This window comes from Nerophis lumbriciformis, linkage group LG37 (assembly GCF_033978685.3).
Source record: "Nerophis lumbriciformis linkage group LG37, RoL_Nlum_v2.1, whole genome shotgun sequence".
In the NCBI taxonomy this organism is placed as follows: domain Eukaryota; kingdom Metazoa; phylum Chordata; class Actinopteri; order Syngnathiformes; family Syngnathidae; genus Nerophis; species Nerophis lumbriciformis.
In genome coordinates this window covers 1,408,789-1,430,000 of record NC_084584.2, presented here as the reverse complement: position 1 = coordinate 1,430,000, position 21,212 = coordinate 1,408,789, and the positions used below count along the sequence as shown (strand labels likewise).

Genomic DNA, 21,212 nt, shown 5'->3' with positions numbered 1-21,212 from the left:
AAGCTGGTGCGGCACGCGGGTTTTAAATGAATGGCGCTTGTCAGCGTCATGCATGCCGTGATGGTACAGTATGTAGCGCCCACTACACCCAGCGTGCCTGATCAGCCACACGTTGTATGGGGCTTCCGCTTGCTCACGTAGGTAACAGCAAGGCATACTTGGTCAACAACCACACAGGTCACACTGACGGTGGCGGTATAAAAAAACAAAACTTTAACACTCTTACTAATAATGCGCCACACTGTGAACCCACACCAAACAAGAATGACAAACAAATTTCGGGAGAACATCTGCACCGTAACACAACATAAACACAACAGGACAAATACCCAGAATCCCATGCAGCCCTAACTCTTCCGGGATAATTATACACCCCCCCCACAGTGTGGCGCATTATTAGTAAGAGTGTTAAAGTTTTGTTTTTTTATACCGCCACCGTCAGTGTGACCTGTGTGGTTGTTGACCAAGTATGCCTTGCTGTCACGTACGTGTGCAAGCAGAAGATGTATATTGTATAACAAGTGTTGGGCTGGCACGCTGTTAATACAGATTGTAGAGGGCGCCAAATGTTGTACCATCATGGCACGCCCTTATTATAGCCGTAAGGGTGAAAATCGGTGATTATTAATCCCGAGTGTTTTCTGCGAGAGGCACTGAAATCCGGAAGTCTCACGGGAAAATTGGGGGGTTCAGCAAGTAAGCTGCTGAGCCGCATCAGAGTGATCAAAGAGCCGCATGCGGCTCCGGAGCCGCGGGTTGCCGACCCCAGGTATATACTCACAAGAAACCGAATAGCTTTGTCTTTGACCTTTTTTTTTTACTTACAACTATACCTAATATATAAAGGGGTGGAAAAGTGACTATTACCTGCAGGGCAAACATTAGCTAACCAGAAGGCAATAACAATGTAAACAAAAAACACCTGCTTAAAAGATCTAATACAAATGTCCCTGAGGAATGTAAGGTGGGAGTACTGTAATTACCTAACGTTACATTATTATTTTCCATAACAATTTAGCCCCCTCCACAATATTAACCCGACGTTAAAACAGAACTAGCTATTTATTGATTAGCAATTGCCGAATTATGTAACATTAGCTTAATGCTAAAAAGCCAGGTTACTATCACATTCTGTATCAGACAAATAATTTCATGTAGGCTAACGTTACCTACCTGCTACCTCTGTCTTTTCTCGTTTCTCCTCCTCTTCTTTTCTCTTGTTTCTTCCCTGGGCACCTGACAGTTTTGGCCGTTTTGACATCTTGTGTTGATTTTTTGATGTGTCCAAAAAGAGTCATGATACGGGAAGGGAGGGGGCGCACCGTGCGGGGGGAGGGGGCGTAATGTTGTAACAAATAATATTTCTATTAAATAGGCTTTACTTTGCATTTTAATCAACGTGCGATTATTTTTTTGTATTTAGAAATAATAGTATCAACTTTTTTTTTCTTTTTTTTTTCTCCAACATTTGTGGCAATGGCGTGGCGCCCCCTGATGGACGGCGCCCTTAGCATTTGCCTATACGGCCTATGCCACGGGCCGGCCCTGCTTATGCAATGGGAGATAAGGACCTATTGAATTTGTAAGGTTTAATTCTTTATTAGTCTTTATTCTTCCGCCGCCTCTTTGAGCACTAATTTGACCCACTTAACATGCTTCAAAACTCACCATATTCGACCCACCCATCAGGACCTGTGAAAATGGTCTTTTAATAAAAAAAAACGAACCACAAAACTCAAAATTGCGCTCTAGTGCCCCCTAGAAAAAAAAAACTAGACTGCCTATATCTCCCACTAGAAAGACCGGAGAGACATGAAACAAAAACCTCCATGTAGGTCTGACTTAGACCTAGTTTTCATAATCGTATATCATCGGGCAGAAATCAACAGGAAGTTGGCAATTCCCCCTTCAAGACAAAAAAAAGTACTAAAAACAGTTACTTTTGCCTCTTTGAGCTGTAATTTGACCCCCTTAACATGCTTCAAAACTCACCAAACTGAACGCACACATCAGGACTGGCAAAAATTGCGATCTAATAAAAAAACCTAACCCAAAATGTCAAAATTGCGCTCTAGAACAATTTTTTAATAAAACGGAGAAAAAACTGCTCCTCGGAAGAATAAAAATGACAAAACTGACTGTAACTCCCACTGGGAAGGTCGGAAAGACATGAAACAAAAACCACTATGTAGGTCTCACTTAGACCTACATTTCATAAATTGACAACACCCAGCAAAAATCTACAGGAAGTTTGCTATTCCCCCTTCAACACAACATTTTTGTAAAAACCGGTCACCTTTCTTCAAACATTATCTCCTCTGAGCGTGTTTGTCGTTTCGGCTTCAAACTAACACAGGAGAGAGATTGAACCCTTCTAATTGAAAGTTAGCGAAAGAGTTTTGATACCGGCTCCGGTTTTGATTTTATGACCCTTCAAAGAGCCGCTGCGCTGATGCCGCTGTTTTTTTTCTAGAAGGCTGCTTAAAAGCAGGGCGCACCAGCGTGCCCACACAATGCAGACAAGGTAGGTACACTAAACAAAAGTATTGGGACAATTCGGACTAAAAGTAGACAAAAGTATTGGGACACTTATGATGAAAACTGAACAAAAGTATTGGGACACTTGGGACTACCACTGGACACACGTATGGGGACACCTACACTGGACAAAAGTATTGGGACACTTAGGACTACAACTTGCCAAAATTATTGGGACACTTGGGACTAAAACTGGACAAAAGTATTGGGACACTTAGGACTAGCACCTGCCAAATACGCGGGCCCGACCAACGCTGCTTGCAGCTTTAATTCAACTATTGTTCTTTGTATTATTCAACTATTATTGTTGTGTATTATTCAGCTATTGTTGTGTATTATTCAACTATTGTTCTTTGTATTATTCAACTATTATTGTTGTGTGTTATTCAACTATTGTTGTGTTCCAACAGCGTGGTTGCCATGATGAGTCCAGACGACAGCTGGGTAGCGAAATGGCAGAGAATAGGTAGGATTTGTACTGACACCGTATTCTATTTAGGCCAATCTAACACCCATATATGGTCATTGAATTGGGAGTGCATTCCACATTGATGTGGCATAGAAAGAGAATGAGTTAAGACCTTTGTTAGATGGGAATCTGGGTTTAACGTGGTTAGTGGAGCTCCCCCTGGTGTTGTGGTTATGGCGGTCATTTACGTTAAGGAAGTAGTTTGACATGTACTTCGGTATCAGGGAGGTGTAGCGGATTTTATAGACCAGGCTCAGTGCAAGTTGTTTTACTCTGTCCTCCACCCTGAGCCAGCCCACTTTGGAGAAGTGGGTAGGAGTGAGGTGTGATCTGGGGTGGAGGTCTAGAAGTAACCTGACTAGCTTGTTCTGGGATGTTTGGAGTTTAGATTTGAGGGTTTTGGAGGTGCTAGGGTACCAGGAGGTGCATGCGTAATGGAAAAAGGGTTGAACGAGAGTTCCCGCCAGAATCTTCATGGTGCTTTTGTTGACCAGAAAGGAGATTCTATAGAGAAATCTCGTTCGTTGGTTGACCTTTTTGATGACCTTGGTTGCCATTTGATCACAGGAAAGATTAGCCTCTAGAATGGAACCTAGGTAGGTGACCTCATCCTTCCTGGTGATAACAATGTCACCCACTTTTATAGTGAAGTCACTGACTTTCTTAAGGTTGATGTGGGACCCAAACAGGATGGATTCCGTTTTACCCAAGTGTATGGATAGGTTGTTGTCAGCGAGCCAGGTGCAAGTTCTACAGAGTTCAGCACTGAGGATAATCTCCACCTGTGACTTGTCCTTGTCTGATACCAGCAGGGCCGAGTCATCCGCAAACAAGAACAATTCACAGTCGCATGCTGATGACAAGTCCATCCATCCATCCATCTTCTTCCGCTTATCCGAGGTCGGGTCGCGGGGGCAGCAGCCTAAGCAGGGAAGCCCAGACTTTCCTCTCCCCAGCCACTTCGTCTAGCTCTTCCCGGGGGATCCTGAGGCGTTCCCAGGCCAGCCGGGAGACATAGTCTTCCCAACGTGTCCTGGGTCTTCCCCGTGGCCTCCTACCGGTTGGACGTGCCCTAAACACCTCCCGAGGGAGGCGTTCGGGTGGCATCCTGACCAGATGCCCGAACCACCTCATCTGACTCCTCTCGATGTGGAGGAGCAGTGGCTTTACTTTGAGCTCCCCCCGGATGGCAGAGCTTCTCACCCTATCTCTAAGGGAGAGACCCGCCACCCGGCGGAGGAAACTCATTTCGGCCGCCTGTACCCGTGATCTTGTCCTTTCGGTCATAACCCAAAGCTCATGACCATAGATGAGGATGGGAACGTAGATCGACCGGTAAATTGAGAGCTTTGCCTTCCGGCTCAGCTCCTTTTTCACCACAAAGGATCGATACAACGTCCGCATTACTGAAGATGCTGCACCGATCCGCCTGTCGATCTCATGATCCACTTTTCCCCCACTTGTGAACAAGACTCCTAGGTACTTGAACTCCTCCACTTAGGGCAGGGTTTCCTCCCCAACCCGGAGATGGCACTCCATCCTTTTCCGGGCGAGAACCATGGACTCGGACTTGGAGGTGCTGATTCTCATCCCAGTCGCTTCACACTCGGCTGCGAACCGATCCAGTGAGAGCTGAAGATTCTGGCCAGATGAAGCCATCAGGACCACATCATCTGCAAAAAGCAGAGACCTAATCCTGCAGCCACCAAACCGGATCCCCTCAACGCCTTGACTGCGCCTAAAAATTCTGTCCATAAAAGTTATGAACAGGATCGGTGACAAAGGGCAGCCTTGGCGTAATCCAACCCTCACTGGAATTGTGTCCGACTTACTGCCGGCAATGCGGACCAAGCTCTGACACTGATCGTACAGGGAGCGGACAGCCATAATCAGACAGTCCGATACCCCATACTCTCTGAGCACTCCCCACAGGACCTCCCGAGGGACATGGTCGAATGCCTTCTCCAAGTCCACAAAACACATGTAGACTGGTTGGGCAAATTCCCATGCACCCTCAAGGACCCTGCCGAGAGTATAGAGCTGGTCCACAGTTCCACGACCAGGACAAAAACCACACGGTTCCTCCTGAATCCGAGGTTCGACTATCCGGCGTAGCCTCCTCTCCAGTACACCTGAATAGAACTTACCGGGAAGGCTGAGGAGTGTGATCCCACGATAGTTGGAACACACCCCCCGGTTCCCCTTCTTAAATAGAGGAACCACCACCCCGGTCTGCCAATCCAGAGGTACCGCCCCCGATGTCCACCCGATGCTGCAGAGTCTTGTCAACCAAGACAGCCCCACAGCATCCAGAGCCTTAAGGAGCTCCGGGCGGATCTCATCCACCCCCGGGGCCTTGGCACCGAGGAGCTTTTTAACTACCTCAGCAACCTCAGCCCCAGAAATAGGAGAGCCCACCACAGATTCCCCAGGCACTGCTTCCTCATAGGAAGACGTGTCTGTGGGATTGAGGAGGTCTTCGAAGTATTCCCTCCACCGATCCACAACAGCCGCAGTCGAGGTCAGCAGAACACCATCCCCACCATACACGGTGTTGACAGTGCACTGCTTCCCCTTCCTGAGGCGGCGGATGGTGGTCCAGAATCACTTCGAAGCCGTTCGGAAGTCGTCTTCCATGGCTTCGCCGAACTCCTCCCATGTCCGAGTTTTTGCCTCCGCGACCGCTGAAGCCGCACACCGCTTGGCCTGTCGGTACCTGTCCGCTGCCTCCGGAGTCCCTTGAGCCAAAAGAACCCAATAGGACTCCTTCTTCAGCTTGACGGCATCCCTCACCGCCGGTGTCCACCAACGGGTTCTAGGATTACCGCCACGACAGGCACCAACTACCTTACGGCCACAGCTCCAATCAGCCGCCTCGACAATAGAGGTGCGGAACATTGTCCACTCGGACTCAATGTCCAGCACCTCCCTCGTGACATGTTCAAAGTTCTTCCGGAGGTGGGAGTTGAAATTCTCTCTGACAGGAGACTCTGCCAGACGTTCCCAGCAAACCCTCACAATGCGTTTGGGCCTGCCAGGTCTGTCCGGCATCCTCCCCCACCATCGCAGCCAACTCACCACCAAGTGGTGATCGGTAGAAAGCTCCGCCTCTCTCTTCACCCGAGTGTCCAAAACATGAGGCCGCAAATCCGATGACGCAACTACAAAGTCGATCATGGAACTGCGGCCTAGGGTGTCCTGGTGCCAAGTGCGCATATGGACACCTTTATGCTTGAACATGGTGTTCGTTATTGACAATCTGTGACGAGCACAAAAGTCCAATAACAAAACACCACCCGGGTTCAGATCCGGGCGGGCATTCTTCCCAATCACGCCTCTCCAGGTTGCACTGTCGTTGCCAACATGAGCGTTGAAGTCTCCCTGTAGGACAAGGGAATCACCCGGGGGAGCACTTTCCAGTACTCCCTTGAGTGTATCCAAAAAGGGTGGGTACTCTGAACTGCTGTTTGGCGCGTAAGCACAAACAGTCAGGACCCGTCCCCCCACCCGAAGGCGGAGGGAGGCTACCCTCTCGTCCACTGGGTTGAACTCCAACGTGCAGGCTTTGAGCCGGGGGGGAAACAACAATTGCTACCCCAGCTCGTCGCCTCTCACTGCGTGCAACGCCAAAGTGGAAGAGAGTCCAGCCGCTCTCGAGAGAACTGGTTCCAGAGCCCTTGGAAGTGAGTCCGACTATATCCAGCCGGAACTTCTCTACCTCGCGCACAAGCTCAGGCTCCTTCCCCCCCCAGCGAGGTGACGTTCCACGTCCCAAGAGCTAGCTTATGTAGCCGAGGATCGGACCGCCAAGTGCCCTGCCTTCGGCTTCCGCCCAGCTCACAATGCACCCGACCTCTATTGCCCCTGAGCGGTGAGCCCATTGGAGGGGGGACCCACGTTGCCTCTTCGGGCTGTGCCCGGCCGGGCCCCATGGGGACAGGCCCGGCCACCAGGCGCTCGCCATCGTGCCCCACCTCCGGGCCTGGCTCCAGAGGGGGGCCCCGGTGACCCGCGTCCGGGCGAGGGAAATCTGAATCCTTGTTGTTTCAATCCCAAAGAAGTCTTCGAGCTGCTCTTTGTCTGATCCCTCACCTAGGACCTGTTTGTCTTGGGAGACCCTACCAGGGGGCATGAAAGCCCCCGGACAACATAGCTCCTAGGATCAGTGGGACACGCAAACTCCTCTACCACGTTAAGGTAGAAGCTCAGAGAGGAGCTGATGACAAGTCGTTTATGTATATTAGGAACAGTAAAGGCCCTAATATACTGCCTTGGGGGACTCCATAGCTTACTGAGAGGGGGGGGGACACGGTGCCGTTCACCTCTACCACTCACTGTTGACCAGCTCCTTCCCAACATGAAGCAAGCCTTAAGTCGCCAAAACGCCATTCAGTGCACTCTTTGATTGTATCTTCTTTCTTGCAGGCAACTTTGAGCCAGGAGTGTATGCAGTGTCAGTCACTGGCAGACTACCTCCAGGTAAACTACCATGCATGTCCATGTTTACACTACAGACTACCTCCAGGTAAACTACCATGCATTTCCATGTTTAAAGTCTAGACTACCTCCAGGTAAACTACCATGCATGTCCATCTTTAAAGTCTAGACTACCTCCAGGTAAACTACCATGCATGTCCATCTTTAAAGTCTAGACTACCTCCAGGTAAACTACCATGCATGTCCATGTTCACACTACAGACTACCTCCAGGTAAACTACCATGCATGTCCATGTTCACACTACAGACTACCTCCAGGTAAACTACCATGCATTTCCATGTTTAAAGTCTAGACTACCTCCAGGTAAACTACCATGCATGTCCATCTTTAAAGTCTAGACTACCTCCAGGTAAACTACCATGCATGTCCATGTTTACAGTCATAAACATGGGATTTAAAACAACAATTAAATCCAAACAACAGGGGCAACATTATTAAAATGATTTTTAAAAGTGGATAAAAAGCTATTAACCAAAAGCTTTTCTGAACAGCAAAGTCTTCTTTTTTTAAAAGAGTCAACACAGTCAAGCTCACAGAGGAACTGGTGGAAGTCATTCCACAGTCTGGACTGTCAGGTGTCCTCGGCTTAAAGCGGAACTGCACTTATTTTGGAAAGTTGCCTATGGTTCACAATCATTATGAGAGTCACGTGTCTTTTTTAACTGACACCTTCATAACAATATGTAATATGTACAATATACACACTGCAAGTATATATACAGGTAAAAGCCAGTAAATTAGAATATTTTGAAAAACTTGATTTATTTCAGTAATTGCATTCAAAAGGTGTAACTTGTACATTATATTTATTCATTGCACACAGACTGATGCATTCAAATGTTTATTTCATTTAATTTTGATGATTTGAAGTGGCAACAAATGAAAATGCAAAATTCCGTGTGTCACAAAATTAGAATATTACTTAAGGCTAATACAAAAAAGGGATTTTTAGAAATGTTGGCCAACTGAAAAGTATGAAAATGAAAAATATGAGCATGTACAATACTCAATACTTGGTTGGAGCTCCTTTTGCCTCAATTACTGCGTTAATGCGGCGTGGCATGGAGTCGATGAGTTTCTGGCACTGCTCAGGTGTTATGAGAGCCCAGGTTGCTCTGATAGTGGCCTTCAACTCTTCTGCGTTTTTGGGTCTGGCATTCTGCATCTTCCTTTTCACAATACCCCACAGATTTTCTATGGGGCTAAGGTCAGGGGAGTTGGCGGGCCAATTTAGAAGAGAAATACCATGGTCCGTAAACCAGGCACGGGTAGATTTTGCGCTGTGTGAAGGCGCCAAGTCCTGTTGGAACTTGAAATCTCCATCTCCATAGAGCAGGTCAGCAGCAGGAAGCATGAAGTGCTCTAAAACTTGCTGGTAGACGGCTGCGTTGACCCTGGATCTCAGGAAACAGAGTGGACCGACACCAGCAGATGACATGGCACCCCAAACCATCACTGATGGTGGAAACTTTACACTAGACTTCAGGCAACGTGGATCCTGTGCCTCTCCTGTCTTCCTCCAGACTCTGGGACCTCGATTTCCAAAGGAAATGCAAAATTTGCTTTCGTCAGAAAACATGACTTTGGACCACTCAGCAGCAGTCCAGCTGGTGTCGGTCCACTCTGTTTCCTGAGATCCAGGGTCAACGCAGCCGTCTACCAGCAAGTTTTAGAGCACTTCATGCTTCCTGCTGCTGACCTGCTCTATGGAGATGGAGATTTCAAGTTCCAACAGGACTTGGCGCCTGCACACAGCGCAAAATCTACCAGTGCCTGGTTTACGGACCATGGTATTTCTGTTCTAAATTGGCCCGCCAACTCCCCTGACCTTAGCCCCATAGAAAATCTGTGGGGTATTGTGAAAAGGAAGATGCAGAATGCCAGACCCAAAAACGCAGAAGAGTTGAAGGCCACTATCAGAGCAACCTGGGCTCTCATAACACCTGAGCAGTGCCAGAAACTCATCGACTCCATGCCACGCCGCATTAACGCAGTAATTGAGGCAAAAGGAGCTCCAACCAAGTATTGAGTATTGTACATGCTCATATTTTTCATTTTCATACTTTTCAGTTGGCCAACATTTCTAAAAATCCCTTTTTTGTATTAGCCTTAAGTAATATTCTAATTTTGTGACACACGGAATTTTGGATTTTCATTTGTTGCCACTTCAAATCATCAAAATTAAATGAAATAAACATTTGAATGCATCAGTCTGTGTGCAATGAATAAATATAATGTACAAGTTACACCTTTTGAATGCAATTACTGAAATAAATCAAGTTTTTCAAAATATTCTAATTTACTGGCTTTTACCTGTGTATATATATAATGTAGTAACAGACACCTTCATAACAATATGTAATATGTACAATATACACACTGCAAGTATATATATAATGTAGTAACGGACACCTTCATAACAATATGTAATATGTACAATATACACACTGCAAATATATATATAATGTAGTAACAGATACCTTCATAACAATATGTAATATGTACAATATACACACTGCAAATATATATATAATGTAGTAACAGATACCTTCATAACAATATGTAATATGTACAATATTTACTGTATTCTGGTCATTTAGATCATTTCCAGGACTGGTTTCTTCTGCGCAAATGATTTGTTTCCATAGCAACGCATGTCTGACTTCTGGCAACATGTGTTCCTACTTCCGTAATCAAACCGGAGTGTGATGTAATCAGGGCAGACTTGGTAACAGACAACTATTTTGGACAAATGAGAATTCACAACATTATACTTTAGAACGTAATGTCAGAATAAGAGTTTCATGGTCTACAATCCCAGTGACTTTCAACATAAAGCACACGTCTTGATCACACTGTGTGACGGGGTCAGAATATTCACAATGTTGTGTTTACATGAAGGACTTTTAATCTGGTTAGACTTTTAATGGGATGAAAGTGTCCGTGTGCACACAGCTAGTGACTGACAACACAAGTTCTCAGTACCAAGGACTTCTTGATTCTTCTTGGTTCTCAGCACCAAGGACTTCTTGATTCTTCTTGGTTGTCAGTACCAAGGACTTCTTGATTCTTCTTGGGTCTCAGTACCAAGGACTTCTTGATTCTTCTTGGGTCTCAGTACCAAGGACTTCTTGATTCTTCTTGGTTCTCAGTACCAAGGACTTCTTGATTCTTCTTGGTTCTCAGCACCAAGGACTTCTTGATTCTTCTTGGTTCTCAGTACCAAGGACTTCTTGATTTTTCTTGGTTCTCAGTACCAAGGACTTCTTGGTTCTCAGTACCAAGAACTTCTTGATTCTTCTTGGTTCTCAGTACCAAAGACTTCTTGATTCTTCTTGGTTGTCAGTACCAAGGACTTCTTGATTCTTCTTGGTTGTCAGTACCAAGGACTTCTTGATTCTTCCTGGTTCTCAGTACCAAGGACTTCTTGATTCTTCTTGGTTGTCAGTACCAAGGACTTCTTGATTCTTCTTGGTTCTCAGCACCAAGGACTTCTTGATTCTTCTTGGTTCTCAGTACCAAGGACTTCTTGATTCTTCTTGGTTCTCAGTACCAAGGACTTCTTGATTCTTCTTGGTTCTCAGTACCAAGGACTTCTTGATTTTTCTTGGTTCTCAGTACCAAGGACTTCTTGGTTCTCAGTACCAAGGACTTCTTGATTCTTCTTGGTTCTCAGTACCAAAGACTTCTTGATTCTTCTTGGTTGTCAGTACCAAGGACTTCTTGATTCTTCTTGGTTGTCAGTACCAAGGACTTCTTGATTCTTCCTGGTTCTCAGTACCAAGGACTTCTTGATTCTTCTTGGTTCTCAGTACCAAGGACTTCTTGGTTCTCAGTACCAAGGACTTCTTGATTCTTCTTGGTTCTCAGTACCAAAGACTTCTTGATTCTTCTTGGTTGTCAGTACCAAGGACTTCTTGATTCTTCTTGGTTGTCAGTACCAAGGACTTCTTGATTCTTCTTGGTTCTCAGTACCAAGGACTTCTTGGTTCTCAGTACCAAGGACTTCTTGATTCTTCTTGGTTCTCAGCACCAAGGACTTCTTGATTCTTCTTGGTTCTCAGTACCAAGGACTTCTTGATTTTTCTTGGTTCTCAGCACCAATGACTTCTTGATTCTTCTTGGTTCTCAGCACCAAGGACTTCTTGATTCTTCTTGGTTCTCAGTACCAAGGACTTCTTGATTCTTCTTGGTTCTCAGTACCAAGGACTTCTTGATTCTTCTTGGTTCTCAGTACCAAGGACTTCTTGATTCTTCTTGGTTCTCAGTACCAAGGACTTCTTGATCAGTTTGTGTTTGGTTGGAGTTTATGTGAAGTCAATTGGAAGACAACCATGACACATGTTCCAAGGACTGTGATAAAAAGTGTTTGAAGGAGAAGTAAATAGAGTTGAATGAGACTAGGGATGACCTGACCAAGAGTTACTAGGTCCAACAAACACAAAAGTGGCCCCCCTGAGTCATGGTCATCTTGTGTCTTGCAGGTGTGGTGCGAGAACTGAAGAGCAGGAGAGTGATCTACAAGTCCAGAGATACAGCCGTCAAGTCCTGAACCGCCCTTGGCCTCAGTTTGTACTTCTCCTTCTATTACACGTCTGTCCCGGTCCTAGGACTGCTTGTTGTGGTTCTCCTGCATGAGAAGAGTAATAAAGCTTTGACTTTGTAGACTACACATGTTCCCAAAATGTGCAATCAAAACTATCTTGCCCTTCTTCAAACTTCCTCCAAACGTATACTGTAAGTGACTAAGTATATTATTCATTATTAGGACATTCCAACTTTTTCCTCATGAAATACCTTTTTTTTGCTCCTTTTTTCCTACATTGCAACTGTCTTCCCCACATAAGGATAGAATAAAAATGTTGCTGAAAAACCTAGTATCAAAAATTCTGCCTATAAGAATATTTGTTATAATACATGTTTATTATTGTTGTAATTGTTCAAATTAATTGTATTAAGTTAGTATTTTATTTTTTAAATGAACTCAACTTTGTTTATATTTGAGTATATTTTTTATTTTGAGAGCTTCTAATATTTTATGTCAGGGGTGTCTAAACTTTTTCCACCCAAGTCAAGTATAAGAGTTATATCTAAAAACATATTTAATATATTTCAGGACAAAATGCTATAGGTGACTAAATATATTATGATTATTATTAATTATTTTTAAAATTAAGCTTTTTTTGCTCTCTTTTTCCCCTTATATTTTTACTGTTTTCTCCCCCCTTTAGTAATAGAATAAAAATATTAAAATGAATGTTGCTGCAAAACCTAGTGTCAAACATTCTGCCTGTTAGATAATATTTATGTTTTAATACATGTTTATTATTGTTGTAATTGTTCAAATTAATTCCTAAGTTAGTATTTTATTTTTTAAATGAACTCAACTTTGTTCATATTTGAGTATTTTTTTATTTTGAGAGCTTTTAATATTTTATGTCAGGGGTGTCTAAACTTTTTGTTATAGGTGACTTCATTATTATTTTTAAAATTGAGCTTTTTTGCTCTTTTTTCTTACATTTTTACTCATTTTTTCCCCTTTTTTTTTTTTACATGTAAGAATAGAAAAAAAATATTAAAATTAATGTTTCCATAAAACCTAGTGTCAAACATTCTGCCTGTAAGAGAATATTTATGGTCAGTTACATAGTTAATAAGTGTTTATTGTTGTAATTGTTCAAATTAATTCCTAAGTAAGTATTTTGTTTTTTAAATGAACTCAACTTTGTTCATATTTGAGTATTTTTTTATTTTGAGAGCTTTTAATATTTTATGTCAGGGGTGTTTTAATTTTTCTCCACCCAAGTCAAGAATGGGAGTGACATCTAAAAACATATTTAATATATTTCAGGACAAAATGTTGTGTTATAGGTGACTAAGTATATTATTATTATGAATTAGTTTTAAAATTGAGCTTTTTTTCTTACATTTTTACTTACTTTTTTTCCCCCACGTAAGAATAGAATAAAAATATAAAAATGAATGTGTTTCCATAAAACCTAGTGTCAAACATTCTGCCTGTTAGATAATATTTATGTTCAGTTACATCGTTAATACGTTTTTAATTATTGTTGTAATTGTTCAAATTAATTCCTAAGTTATTATTTTATTTTTTAAATGAACTCAACTTTGTTCATATTTGAGTATTTTTTTATTTTGAGAGCTTCTAATATTTTATGTCAGGGGTGTCTAAACTTTTCTCCACCCAAGTCAAGTATGGGAGTGACATCTAAAAACATATTTAATATATTTCAGGACAAAATGTTGTGTTATAGGTGACTAAGTATATTATTATTATGAATTAGTTTTAAAATTTAGCTTTTTTCCTCTTTTATTCTAACATCTTTACCCCCCACCCCACGTGTGTGTGTGTGTGTGTGTGTGTGTGTGTGTGTGTGTGTGTGTGTGTGTGTGTGTGTGTGTGTGTGTGTGTGTGTGTGTGTGTGTGTGTGTGTGTGTGTGTGTGTGTGTGTGTGTGTGTGTGTGTGTGTGTGTGTGTGTATATATATATATGTGTATATCAGTGACGTGCAGTCACTAGAGGCAGGTGAGGCCCCGCCTCACCTGCCATCATGGAAAGAAAAAAAAATGTAAAAAGAAAAAAAATTAATTAAATTGTTATGTATCCAGTGATTATACTATAAAGTCATTTTCCATTTAACGTCACCAGTTTTAGATTATTTTTATTCAAAATCGCAGAATTTTCACATTTGTCGTTCAAATACTGAGAAGAGACGGTGCGGTGAACAGCAGCCAGTTGAGGCACGTCACTCAGTGCCTCAACATGGATTGCGGACTCGGCTAACTGCTGGCCTGCTGTGCAGTGAGACCGTATTGCTATATGAATTATATTATACATTTCCATAGTTTAGTTAGCTGAAGTATATAATGTACAGTGTATTTGGTCAACAACTGTATGTGTGTAACGTATTTGTTGTGCTGAGCGATCATAAAACGGCTGCAAAAGACGCACTGGCTGAGGCTCCAGTAATCCCGCCTCCTGCACCCCCGCCGTAGAATTGTTATATCAACTAAAGCCCACACTTAAACTTTCCACGTGCAAGATTTAAAAAAATGTATTTAAAAAAGTTATTTCATAAGAAGCCAAAAAGTGCAAAAACAATAAAGTTGGTGTTGGAGGAGTTGTGAATGACTGCAGGGCCACAACATTAGGTACACCTGCAGACCGCAAGTGTACCTAATTCACAACTCCTCCAACACGAACATTATTGTTTTTGCACTTTTTGGCTTCTTATTAAATAACTTTTGTAACCTATTTTCATGGGCTTTCCTCTTTGTGATGTTAAGTTCCTGTTATGCGCTGTTATACAGTATATGCCTTGAGCTCTTATTTTGAAGGCGCTAAGAGCGGAAGTGATGACACGGAGTGGAGCGGAGGTTTTTGAAAGAAGGTAAATAAAGTGGCCCTCGTGTAAACTGGAGCCTCCGTGTTTGTTATTTTGTAGTTTCATACAGTATAGGCCACATTTATAAACCCTCGGTTACACTTTTTTAAATAGATTCAATCTTGCACGTGGAAAGTTGAAGTGAGGGCTTTAGTTGCGACGCATGGACTTCATTTATAAGTAAAGGTAAGACCATAATAACGTTTTTTTTTTAATTAAATGTGCTTTTTTGTGTGCTACAGTTTGTATGTGTAAAGTTAAAGTTAAGTTAAAGTAGCAATGATTGTCACACACACACTAGGTGTAATGAAATTTGTCCTCTGCATTTGACCCATCACCTTGTTCACCCCCTGGGAGGTGAGGGGAGCAGTGGGCAGCAGCGGCGCCGCGCCCGGGAATCATTTTTGATGATTTAACCCCCAATTCCAAGCCTTGATGCTGAGTGTCAAGCAGGGAAGAATGCTGGTATGAGCTTTTAAACATAACCCGTTAACTGCTGCCAATCAAATGGTGAATAAGATACTCTTTAGGGTTCATATGTTTGTAAATGTGACTGTGATGAAGTCAGTGCCTCACCAGCCATCAACCTCACCGCACGTCACTGATATATACAGGTAAAAGCCAGTAAATTAGAATATTTTGAAAAACTTGATTTATTTCAGTAATTGCATTCAAAAGGTGTAACTTGTACATTATATTTATTCATTGCACACAGACTGATGCATTCAAATGTTTATTTCATTTAATTTTGATGATTTGAAGTGGCAACAAATGAAAATCCAAAATTCCGTGTGTCACAAAATTAGAATATTACTTAAGGCTAATACAAAAAAGGGATTTTTAGAAATGTTGGCCAACTGAAAAGTATGAAAATGAAAAATATGAGCATGTACAATACTCAATACTTGGTTGGAGCTCCTTTTGCCTCAATTACTGCGTTAATGCGGCGTGGCATGGAGTCGATGAGTTTCTGGCACTGCTCAGGTGTTATGAGAGCCCAGGTTGCTCTGATAGTGGCCTTCAACTCTTCTGCGTTTTTGGGTCTGGCATTCTGCATCTTCCTTTTCACAATACCCCACAGATTTTCTATGGGGCTAAGGTCAGGGGAGTTGGCGGGCCAATTTAGAAGAGAAATACCATGGTCCGTAAACCAGGCACGGGTAGATTTTGCGCTGTGTGCAGGCGCCAAGTCCTGTTGGAACTTGAAATCTCCATCTCCATAGAGCAGGTCAGCAGCAGGAAGCATGAAGTGCTCTAAAACTTGCTGGTAGACGGCTGCGTTGACCCTGGATCTCAGGAAACAGAGTGGACCGACACCAGCAGATGACATGGCACCCCAAACCATCACCCAACCATGCAAATTTTGCATTTCCTTTGGAAATCGAGGTCCCAGAGTCTGGAGGAAGACAGGAGAGGCACAGGATCCACGTTGCCTGAAGTCTAGTGTAAAGTTTCCACCATCAGTGATGGTTTGGGGTGCCATGTCATCTGCTGGTGTCGGTCCACTCTGTTTCCTGAGATCCAGGGTCAACGCAGCCGTCTACCAGCAAGTTTTAGAGCACTTCATGCTTCCTGCTGCTGACCTGCTCTATGGAGATGGAGATTTCAAGTTCCAACAGGACTTGGCGCCTGCTAACAGCGCAAAATCTACCCGTGCCTGGTCTACAGACCATGGTATTTCTCTTCTAAATTGGCCCGCCAACTCCCCTGACCTTAGCCCCATAGAAAATCTGTGGGGTATTGTGAAAAGGAAGATGCAGAATGCCAGACCCAAAAACGCAGAAGAGTTGAAGGCCACTATCAGAGCAACCTGGGCTCTCATAACACCTGAGCAGTGCCAGAAACTCATCGACTCCATGCCACGCCGCATTAACGCAGTAATTGAGGCAAAAGGAGCTCCAACCAAGTATTGAGTATTGTACATGCTCATATTTTTCATTTTCATACTTTTCAGTTGGCCAACATTTCTAAAAATCCCTTTTTTGTATTAGCCTTAAGTAATATTCTAATTTTGTGACACACGGAATTTTGGATTTTCATTTGTTGCCACTTCAAATCATCAAAATTAAATGAAATAAACATTTGAATGCATCAGTCTGTGTGCAATGAATAAATATAATGTACAAGTTACACCTTTTGAATGCAATTACTGAAATAAATCAAGTTTTTCAAAATATTCTAATTTACTGGCTTTTACCTGTGTGTGTATATATATATATATATATAATTTTTTTTTTTGTTCAGAAGGACCAATAAAACTCCAGTTTCAAATGAGTGAAATTTTGAGTCAATTATTTAGTGGTTCAGGCTGTAAAGGGTAATAAAAGCATGTTTTGGAGAAATACATGAAAAACAAAAAGTTTAACAACGTCATTATGTAAATGACCATTTTTGTCATGTGACTTTAAAAAAAAAAAAAGTCTCGCAGTTTGATAACAAACCACGTGACACGCATGGAGCACAATACAGATTCAACCACTGGGTAATTTGGTTATTAAAAAAAATAAAAAATAAAGTATTCAAAAAGAATAAAGGAGAGCGTGGTCGCGTGCCGTGACGTCACAGCGCACGCCAAGAGATCCCCGCGAGTTACGTGAACGCGCCGTCAGTGACGTCATCGCCTGACCCACTTGGAGGCTCGGCAGCCAACGGACGCGCAGAGGCGGGAACGTCAACACCGAGTGGACGTCGCGAGAGAATATAAGAGTGAAATAAGGTGACGTCGTGAGAGAAAATACCAGTGAAATAAGGTGAGTCGCACTATTTGGCAGCACCTTCGCTGACGTCATCATGTCACCGAGGGCCGCTAGCTAGCAGGCAACTAGCTGCTTCTTCTTACAACAAACACGTTATTCTGCTCTTTCACACGCTACTTTATCGAATAACAACACATTTATCACCCTCGACGGCTAACGCGGGGGTGTTACGTCAGCCGTCAACACCGCGAGCTAACCATGCTAACTAGCCGTCGCGCGGCTAACACTACCATCAACGAATAAATGACGTCATTTAGCGCGTCTGTGTGACCTCTGACCTGACTCGAATGTGACGCATTTAGTCTGGTCTGCGCCACCTGCAGCTACGTTTCGCTTTCGGTTCTGCGTGGTGCAGAAGGCCGCCATTGGTGCATTGATGTGTTTGACAGGCTAACTTTGATGTGTTTGACAGGCTAACTTTGCCGCTAAATGAACACAAATACTTGTTAGCACTGTTCAACAAACAGGAAGAATAACGCAATGTTAAGAAATAGAGCAGTAAACTAGAAATAACTCCTAGTAAAAAGATGTGTACATGCCAAATAAAGTATAGTTGTTGTATAGTACAGTGTTTCCCACAGGACAGGCATCTATTTGTGGTGGTGTGGTCGGGCGACGACCAAGAAGAACGCGGAGTTGGAATATAATTACAACACTTTATGTACCGTATTTTCCGCACTATAAGGCGCACCTAAAAACCACAAATTTTCTCAAAAGCTGACAGTGCGCCTTATAACCCGGTGCGCTTTATATATGGATTAATATTAAGATTCATTTTCATAAAGTTTCGGTCTCGCAACTTCGGTAAACAGCCGCCATCTTTTTTCCCGGTAGAACAGGAAGCGCTTCTTCTTCTACGCAAGCAACCGGCCAAGGTAAGCACCCGCCCCCATAGAACAGGAAGCGCTTCTTCTTCTACTGTAAGCAACCACCCGCCCGCGTAGAAGAAGAAAAAGCGCGCGGATATTACCGTACGTTTCATTTCCTTTGTGTGTTTACATCTGTAAAGACCACAAAACGGCTCCTACTAAGCGACAGGGATCCGGTTCATGAAAAGACGCAATCTCTCCATCCGCACACGGATTACTATTTCACAGCAACTGATATTCCTGTGAACCGCACTGTGGATACAACGGGAGCACGTACGGTGAATATTCGCACCACAGGGAATGAGAAGTCGTCCTTCACTGTGGTTCTAGCTTGCCATGCTAATGGCCAGAAACTTCCACCCATGGTGATATTCAAAAGGAAGACCTTGCCAAAAGAGACCTTTCCAGCCGGCGTCATCATAAAAGCTAACTCGAAGGGATGGATGGATGAAGAAAAGATGAGCGAGTGGTTAAGGGAAGTTTACGCGAAGAGGCCGGGTGGCTTTTTTCACGCAGCTCCGTCCATGTTGATATACGACTCCATGCGCGCCCACATCACGCTGGTTTTTAATATATTATTAAAGTTTGACTGACCTATCTGACTGTTTTTTTGACATTCCTTTAGCGCAGTTCGATGCGGCTTACAACGCGGGGCGGCTTATAGGTGGACAAAGTTTTGAAATATGCCGTTCATTGAAGGCGCGGCTTATAACCCAGGGCGCCTTATGGTGCAGAAAATACGGTACATATTTATTTACAGATTTGAACAATTAGTTATTCACTGAAATATATTTATTAATTGTGGTTCTTACAAAAAATATATCTTATAAAATATAAAAGCTAAAATGTCTCTTAAAGCTCTGCCCCTTTTAATTAGTGCATACTAAATAATTTAACTTTAGCCTACTACTACAACCATATTATTTACCAGCAACATGAAGTGAAACAGGCAGAGGTGTCCTGCCACAGTCAGTCAACCTCCTCCTCCTCCTCCTCCTCCTGCTGCTGCTGAACAGGTCGCACCTGTGGTCCGGACAGGGCCGGCCCGTAGCATAGGCCGTATAGGCAAATGCTAAGGGCGCCGTCCATCAGGGGGCGCCACGCCAGTGCCACAAATGTTGGAGAAAAAAAAAGAAAAAAAAAAGTTGGTACTATTATTTCTAAATACAAAAAATAATCCCACGTTAATTAAAATGCAAAGTAAAGCCTATTAAATAGAAATATTATTTGTTACAACATTACGCCCCCTCCCTTCCCGTATCATGACTCTTTTTGGACGTCACCACATCAAAAAATCAACACAAGATGTCAAAACGGCCAAAACTGTCAGGTGCCCAGGGAAGAAAAAAGAGAAAAGAAGAGGAGGAGAAACGAGAAAAGACAAGAGGTAGCAGGTAGGTAACGTTAGCCTACATGAAATTATTTGTCTGTTACAGAATGTGATAGTAACCTGGCTTTTTAGCATTAAGCTAATGTTACATGATTCGGCAATTGCTAATCAATAAATAGCTAGTTCTGTTTTAACGTCGGGTTAATATTGTGGAGGGGGCTAAATTGTTATGGAAAATAATAATGTAACGTTAGGTAATTACAGTACTCCCACCTTACATTCCTCAGGGACATTTGTATTAGATCTTTTAAGCAGGTGTTTTTTGTTTACATTGTTATTGCCTTCTGGTTAGCTAATGTTTGCCCTGCAGGTAATAGTCACTTTTCCACCCCTTTATATATTAGGTATAGTTGTAAGTAAAAAAAAAAAAGGTCAAAGACAAAGCTATTCAGTTTCTTGTGAGTATATACACTTCACTGCCGATGTGGGGGGGGGCGCCACCTAAAATCTTGCCTAGGGCGCCAGATTGGTTAGGGCCGGGCCTGGGTCCGGACATTAGAATTTATTACTAACGAGCAGAAGCGCTCTATGTACAGTGCCGTCTAACCTTAAGCGGCAGCAGCTCAACACATGCAGGGTTCAACGTTAAGGTTTTTTTCTACTTGCCCGACTTCTCAAATCTACTTGCCCCAATATTTTTACTTGTCCTGCCTAGGTTTTTTTCTGGCTGTGTAGTGCTCATGGCTTATATCTTACTAAAATTCTTCCCGTTGACTATTTACAACACTACACAGTATTTATTATTATTATTATTATCTACAATTACATTTAAATGGCATTGCATACATGTCAAATTAAATGCTATTTCACATTATTTGACCAGTAGCAGTTACACTCATCTGAACAGGTCAGCCACCTGTTTAAAGCCCGATCACAGTTGAAATCTTGAAATGAAGGGCCTTTAATGGCCAAAACATTAACCTGGACAACATTTTAACAGCTGGTTGGCTCACATTTTATTCTTTTCATTGCATTCACATGCTGCAGTGGACAGTGGACAATTTAGCTTCAGTCCACGTGTGTTTATTGACAACAGGGTTATAACCTGGACACGTTAGCTCGTCGGTATGAAAACAGGTGCCCGAGTCAAACAGCGGCGGTGTTAATGAAGCAGCGTCAGGCGAAACCGTCAGTGAAACGCTCGGTGAAATCGCGGATTAACGTTAAATATATGACGAGCCGCGAGCGATGCAGCTATAACCTATCTACCTATAACCTATATTACCCTCGTATTTTGATCCCGTCCGTCCGTCCGTCCGTCTTCTTCTTCTTCTTCTTCTTCTTCT

General features: G+C 43.0%; 2 protein-coding genes across 4 annotated transcripts in view; both read left to right on the top strand.

Moving 5' to 3' along the window:
* Positions 1-12,175, top strand: part of supt4h1 (SPT4 homolog, DSIF elongation factor subunit) — a 13,245-nt gene extending 1,070 nt beyond the window's left edge. For both annotated transcript variants that reach the window (XM_072912515.1, XM_072912514.1), the window contains 3 exons: positions 2,949-3,004; positions 7,433-7,486; positions 11,990-12,175. In XM_072912515.1, coding sequence (XP_072768616.1) covers positions 2,949-3,004; positions 7,433-7,486; positions 11,990-12,057 — 178 coding nt within the window. In that variant the 3' untranslated portion in view covers positions 12,058-12,175. The remainder of the gene's footprint in view (positions 1-2,948; positions 3,005-7,432; positions 7,487-11,989) is intronic.
* A 5,274-nt stretch (positions 12,176-17,449) lies between these two features.
* Positions 17,450-21,212, top strand: part of grinaa (glutamate receptor, ionotropic, N-methyl D-aspartate-associated protein 1a (glutamate binding)) — a 28,560-nt gene continuing 24,797 nt past the window's right edge. For both annotated transcript variants that reach the window (XR_012049373.1, XM_061931406.2), the window contains exon 1: positions 17,450-17,661. The gene's annotated coding sequence lies outside the window, so the exon portion shown is untranslated. The remainder of the gene's footprint in view (positions 17,662-21,212) is intronic.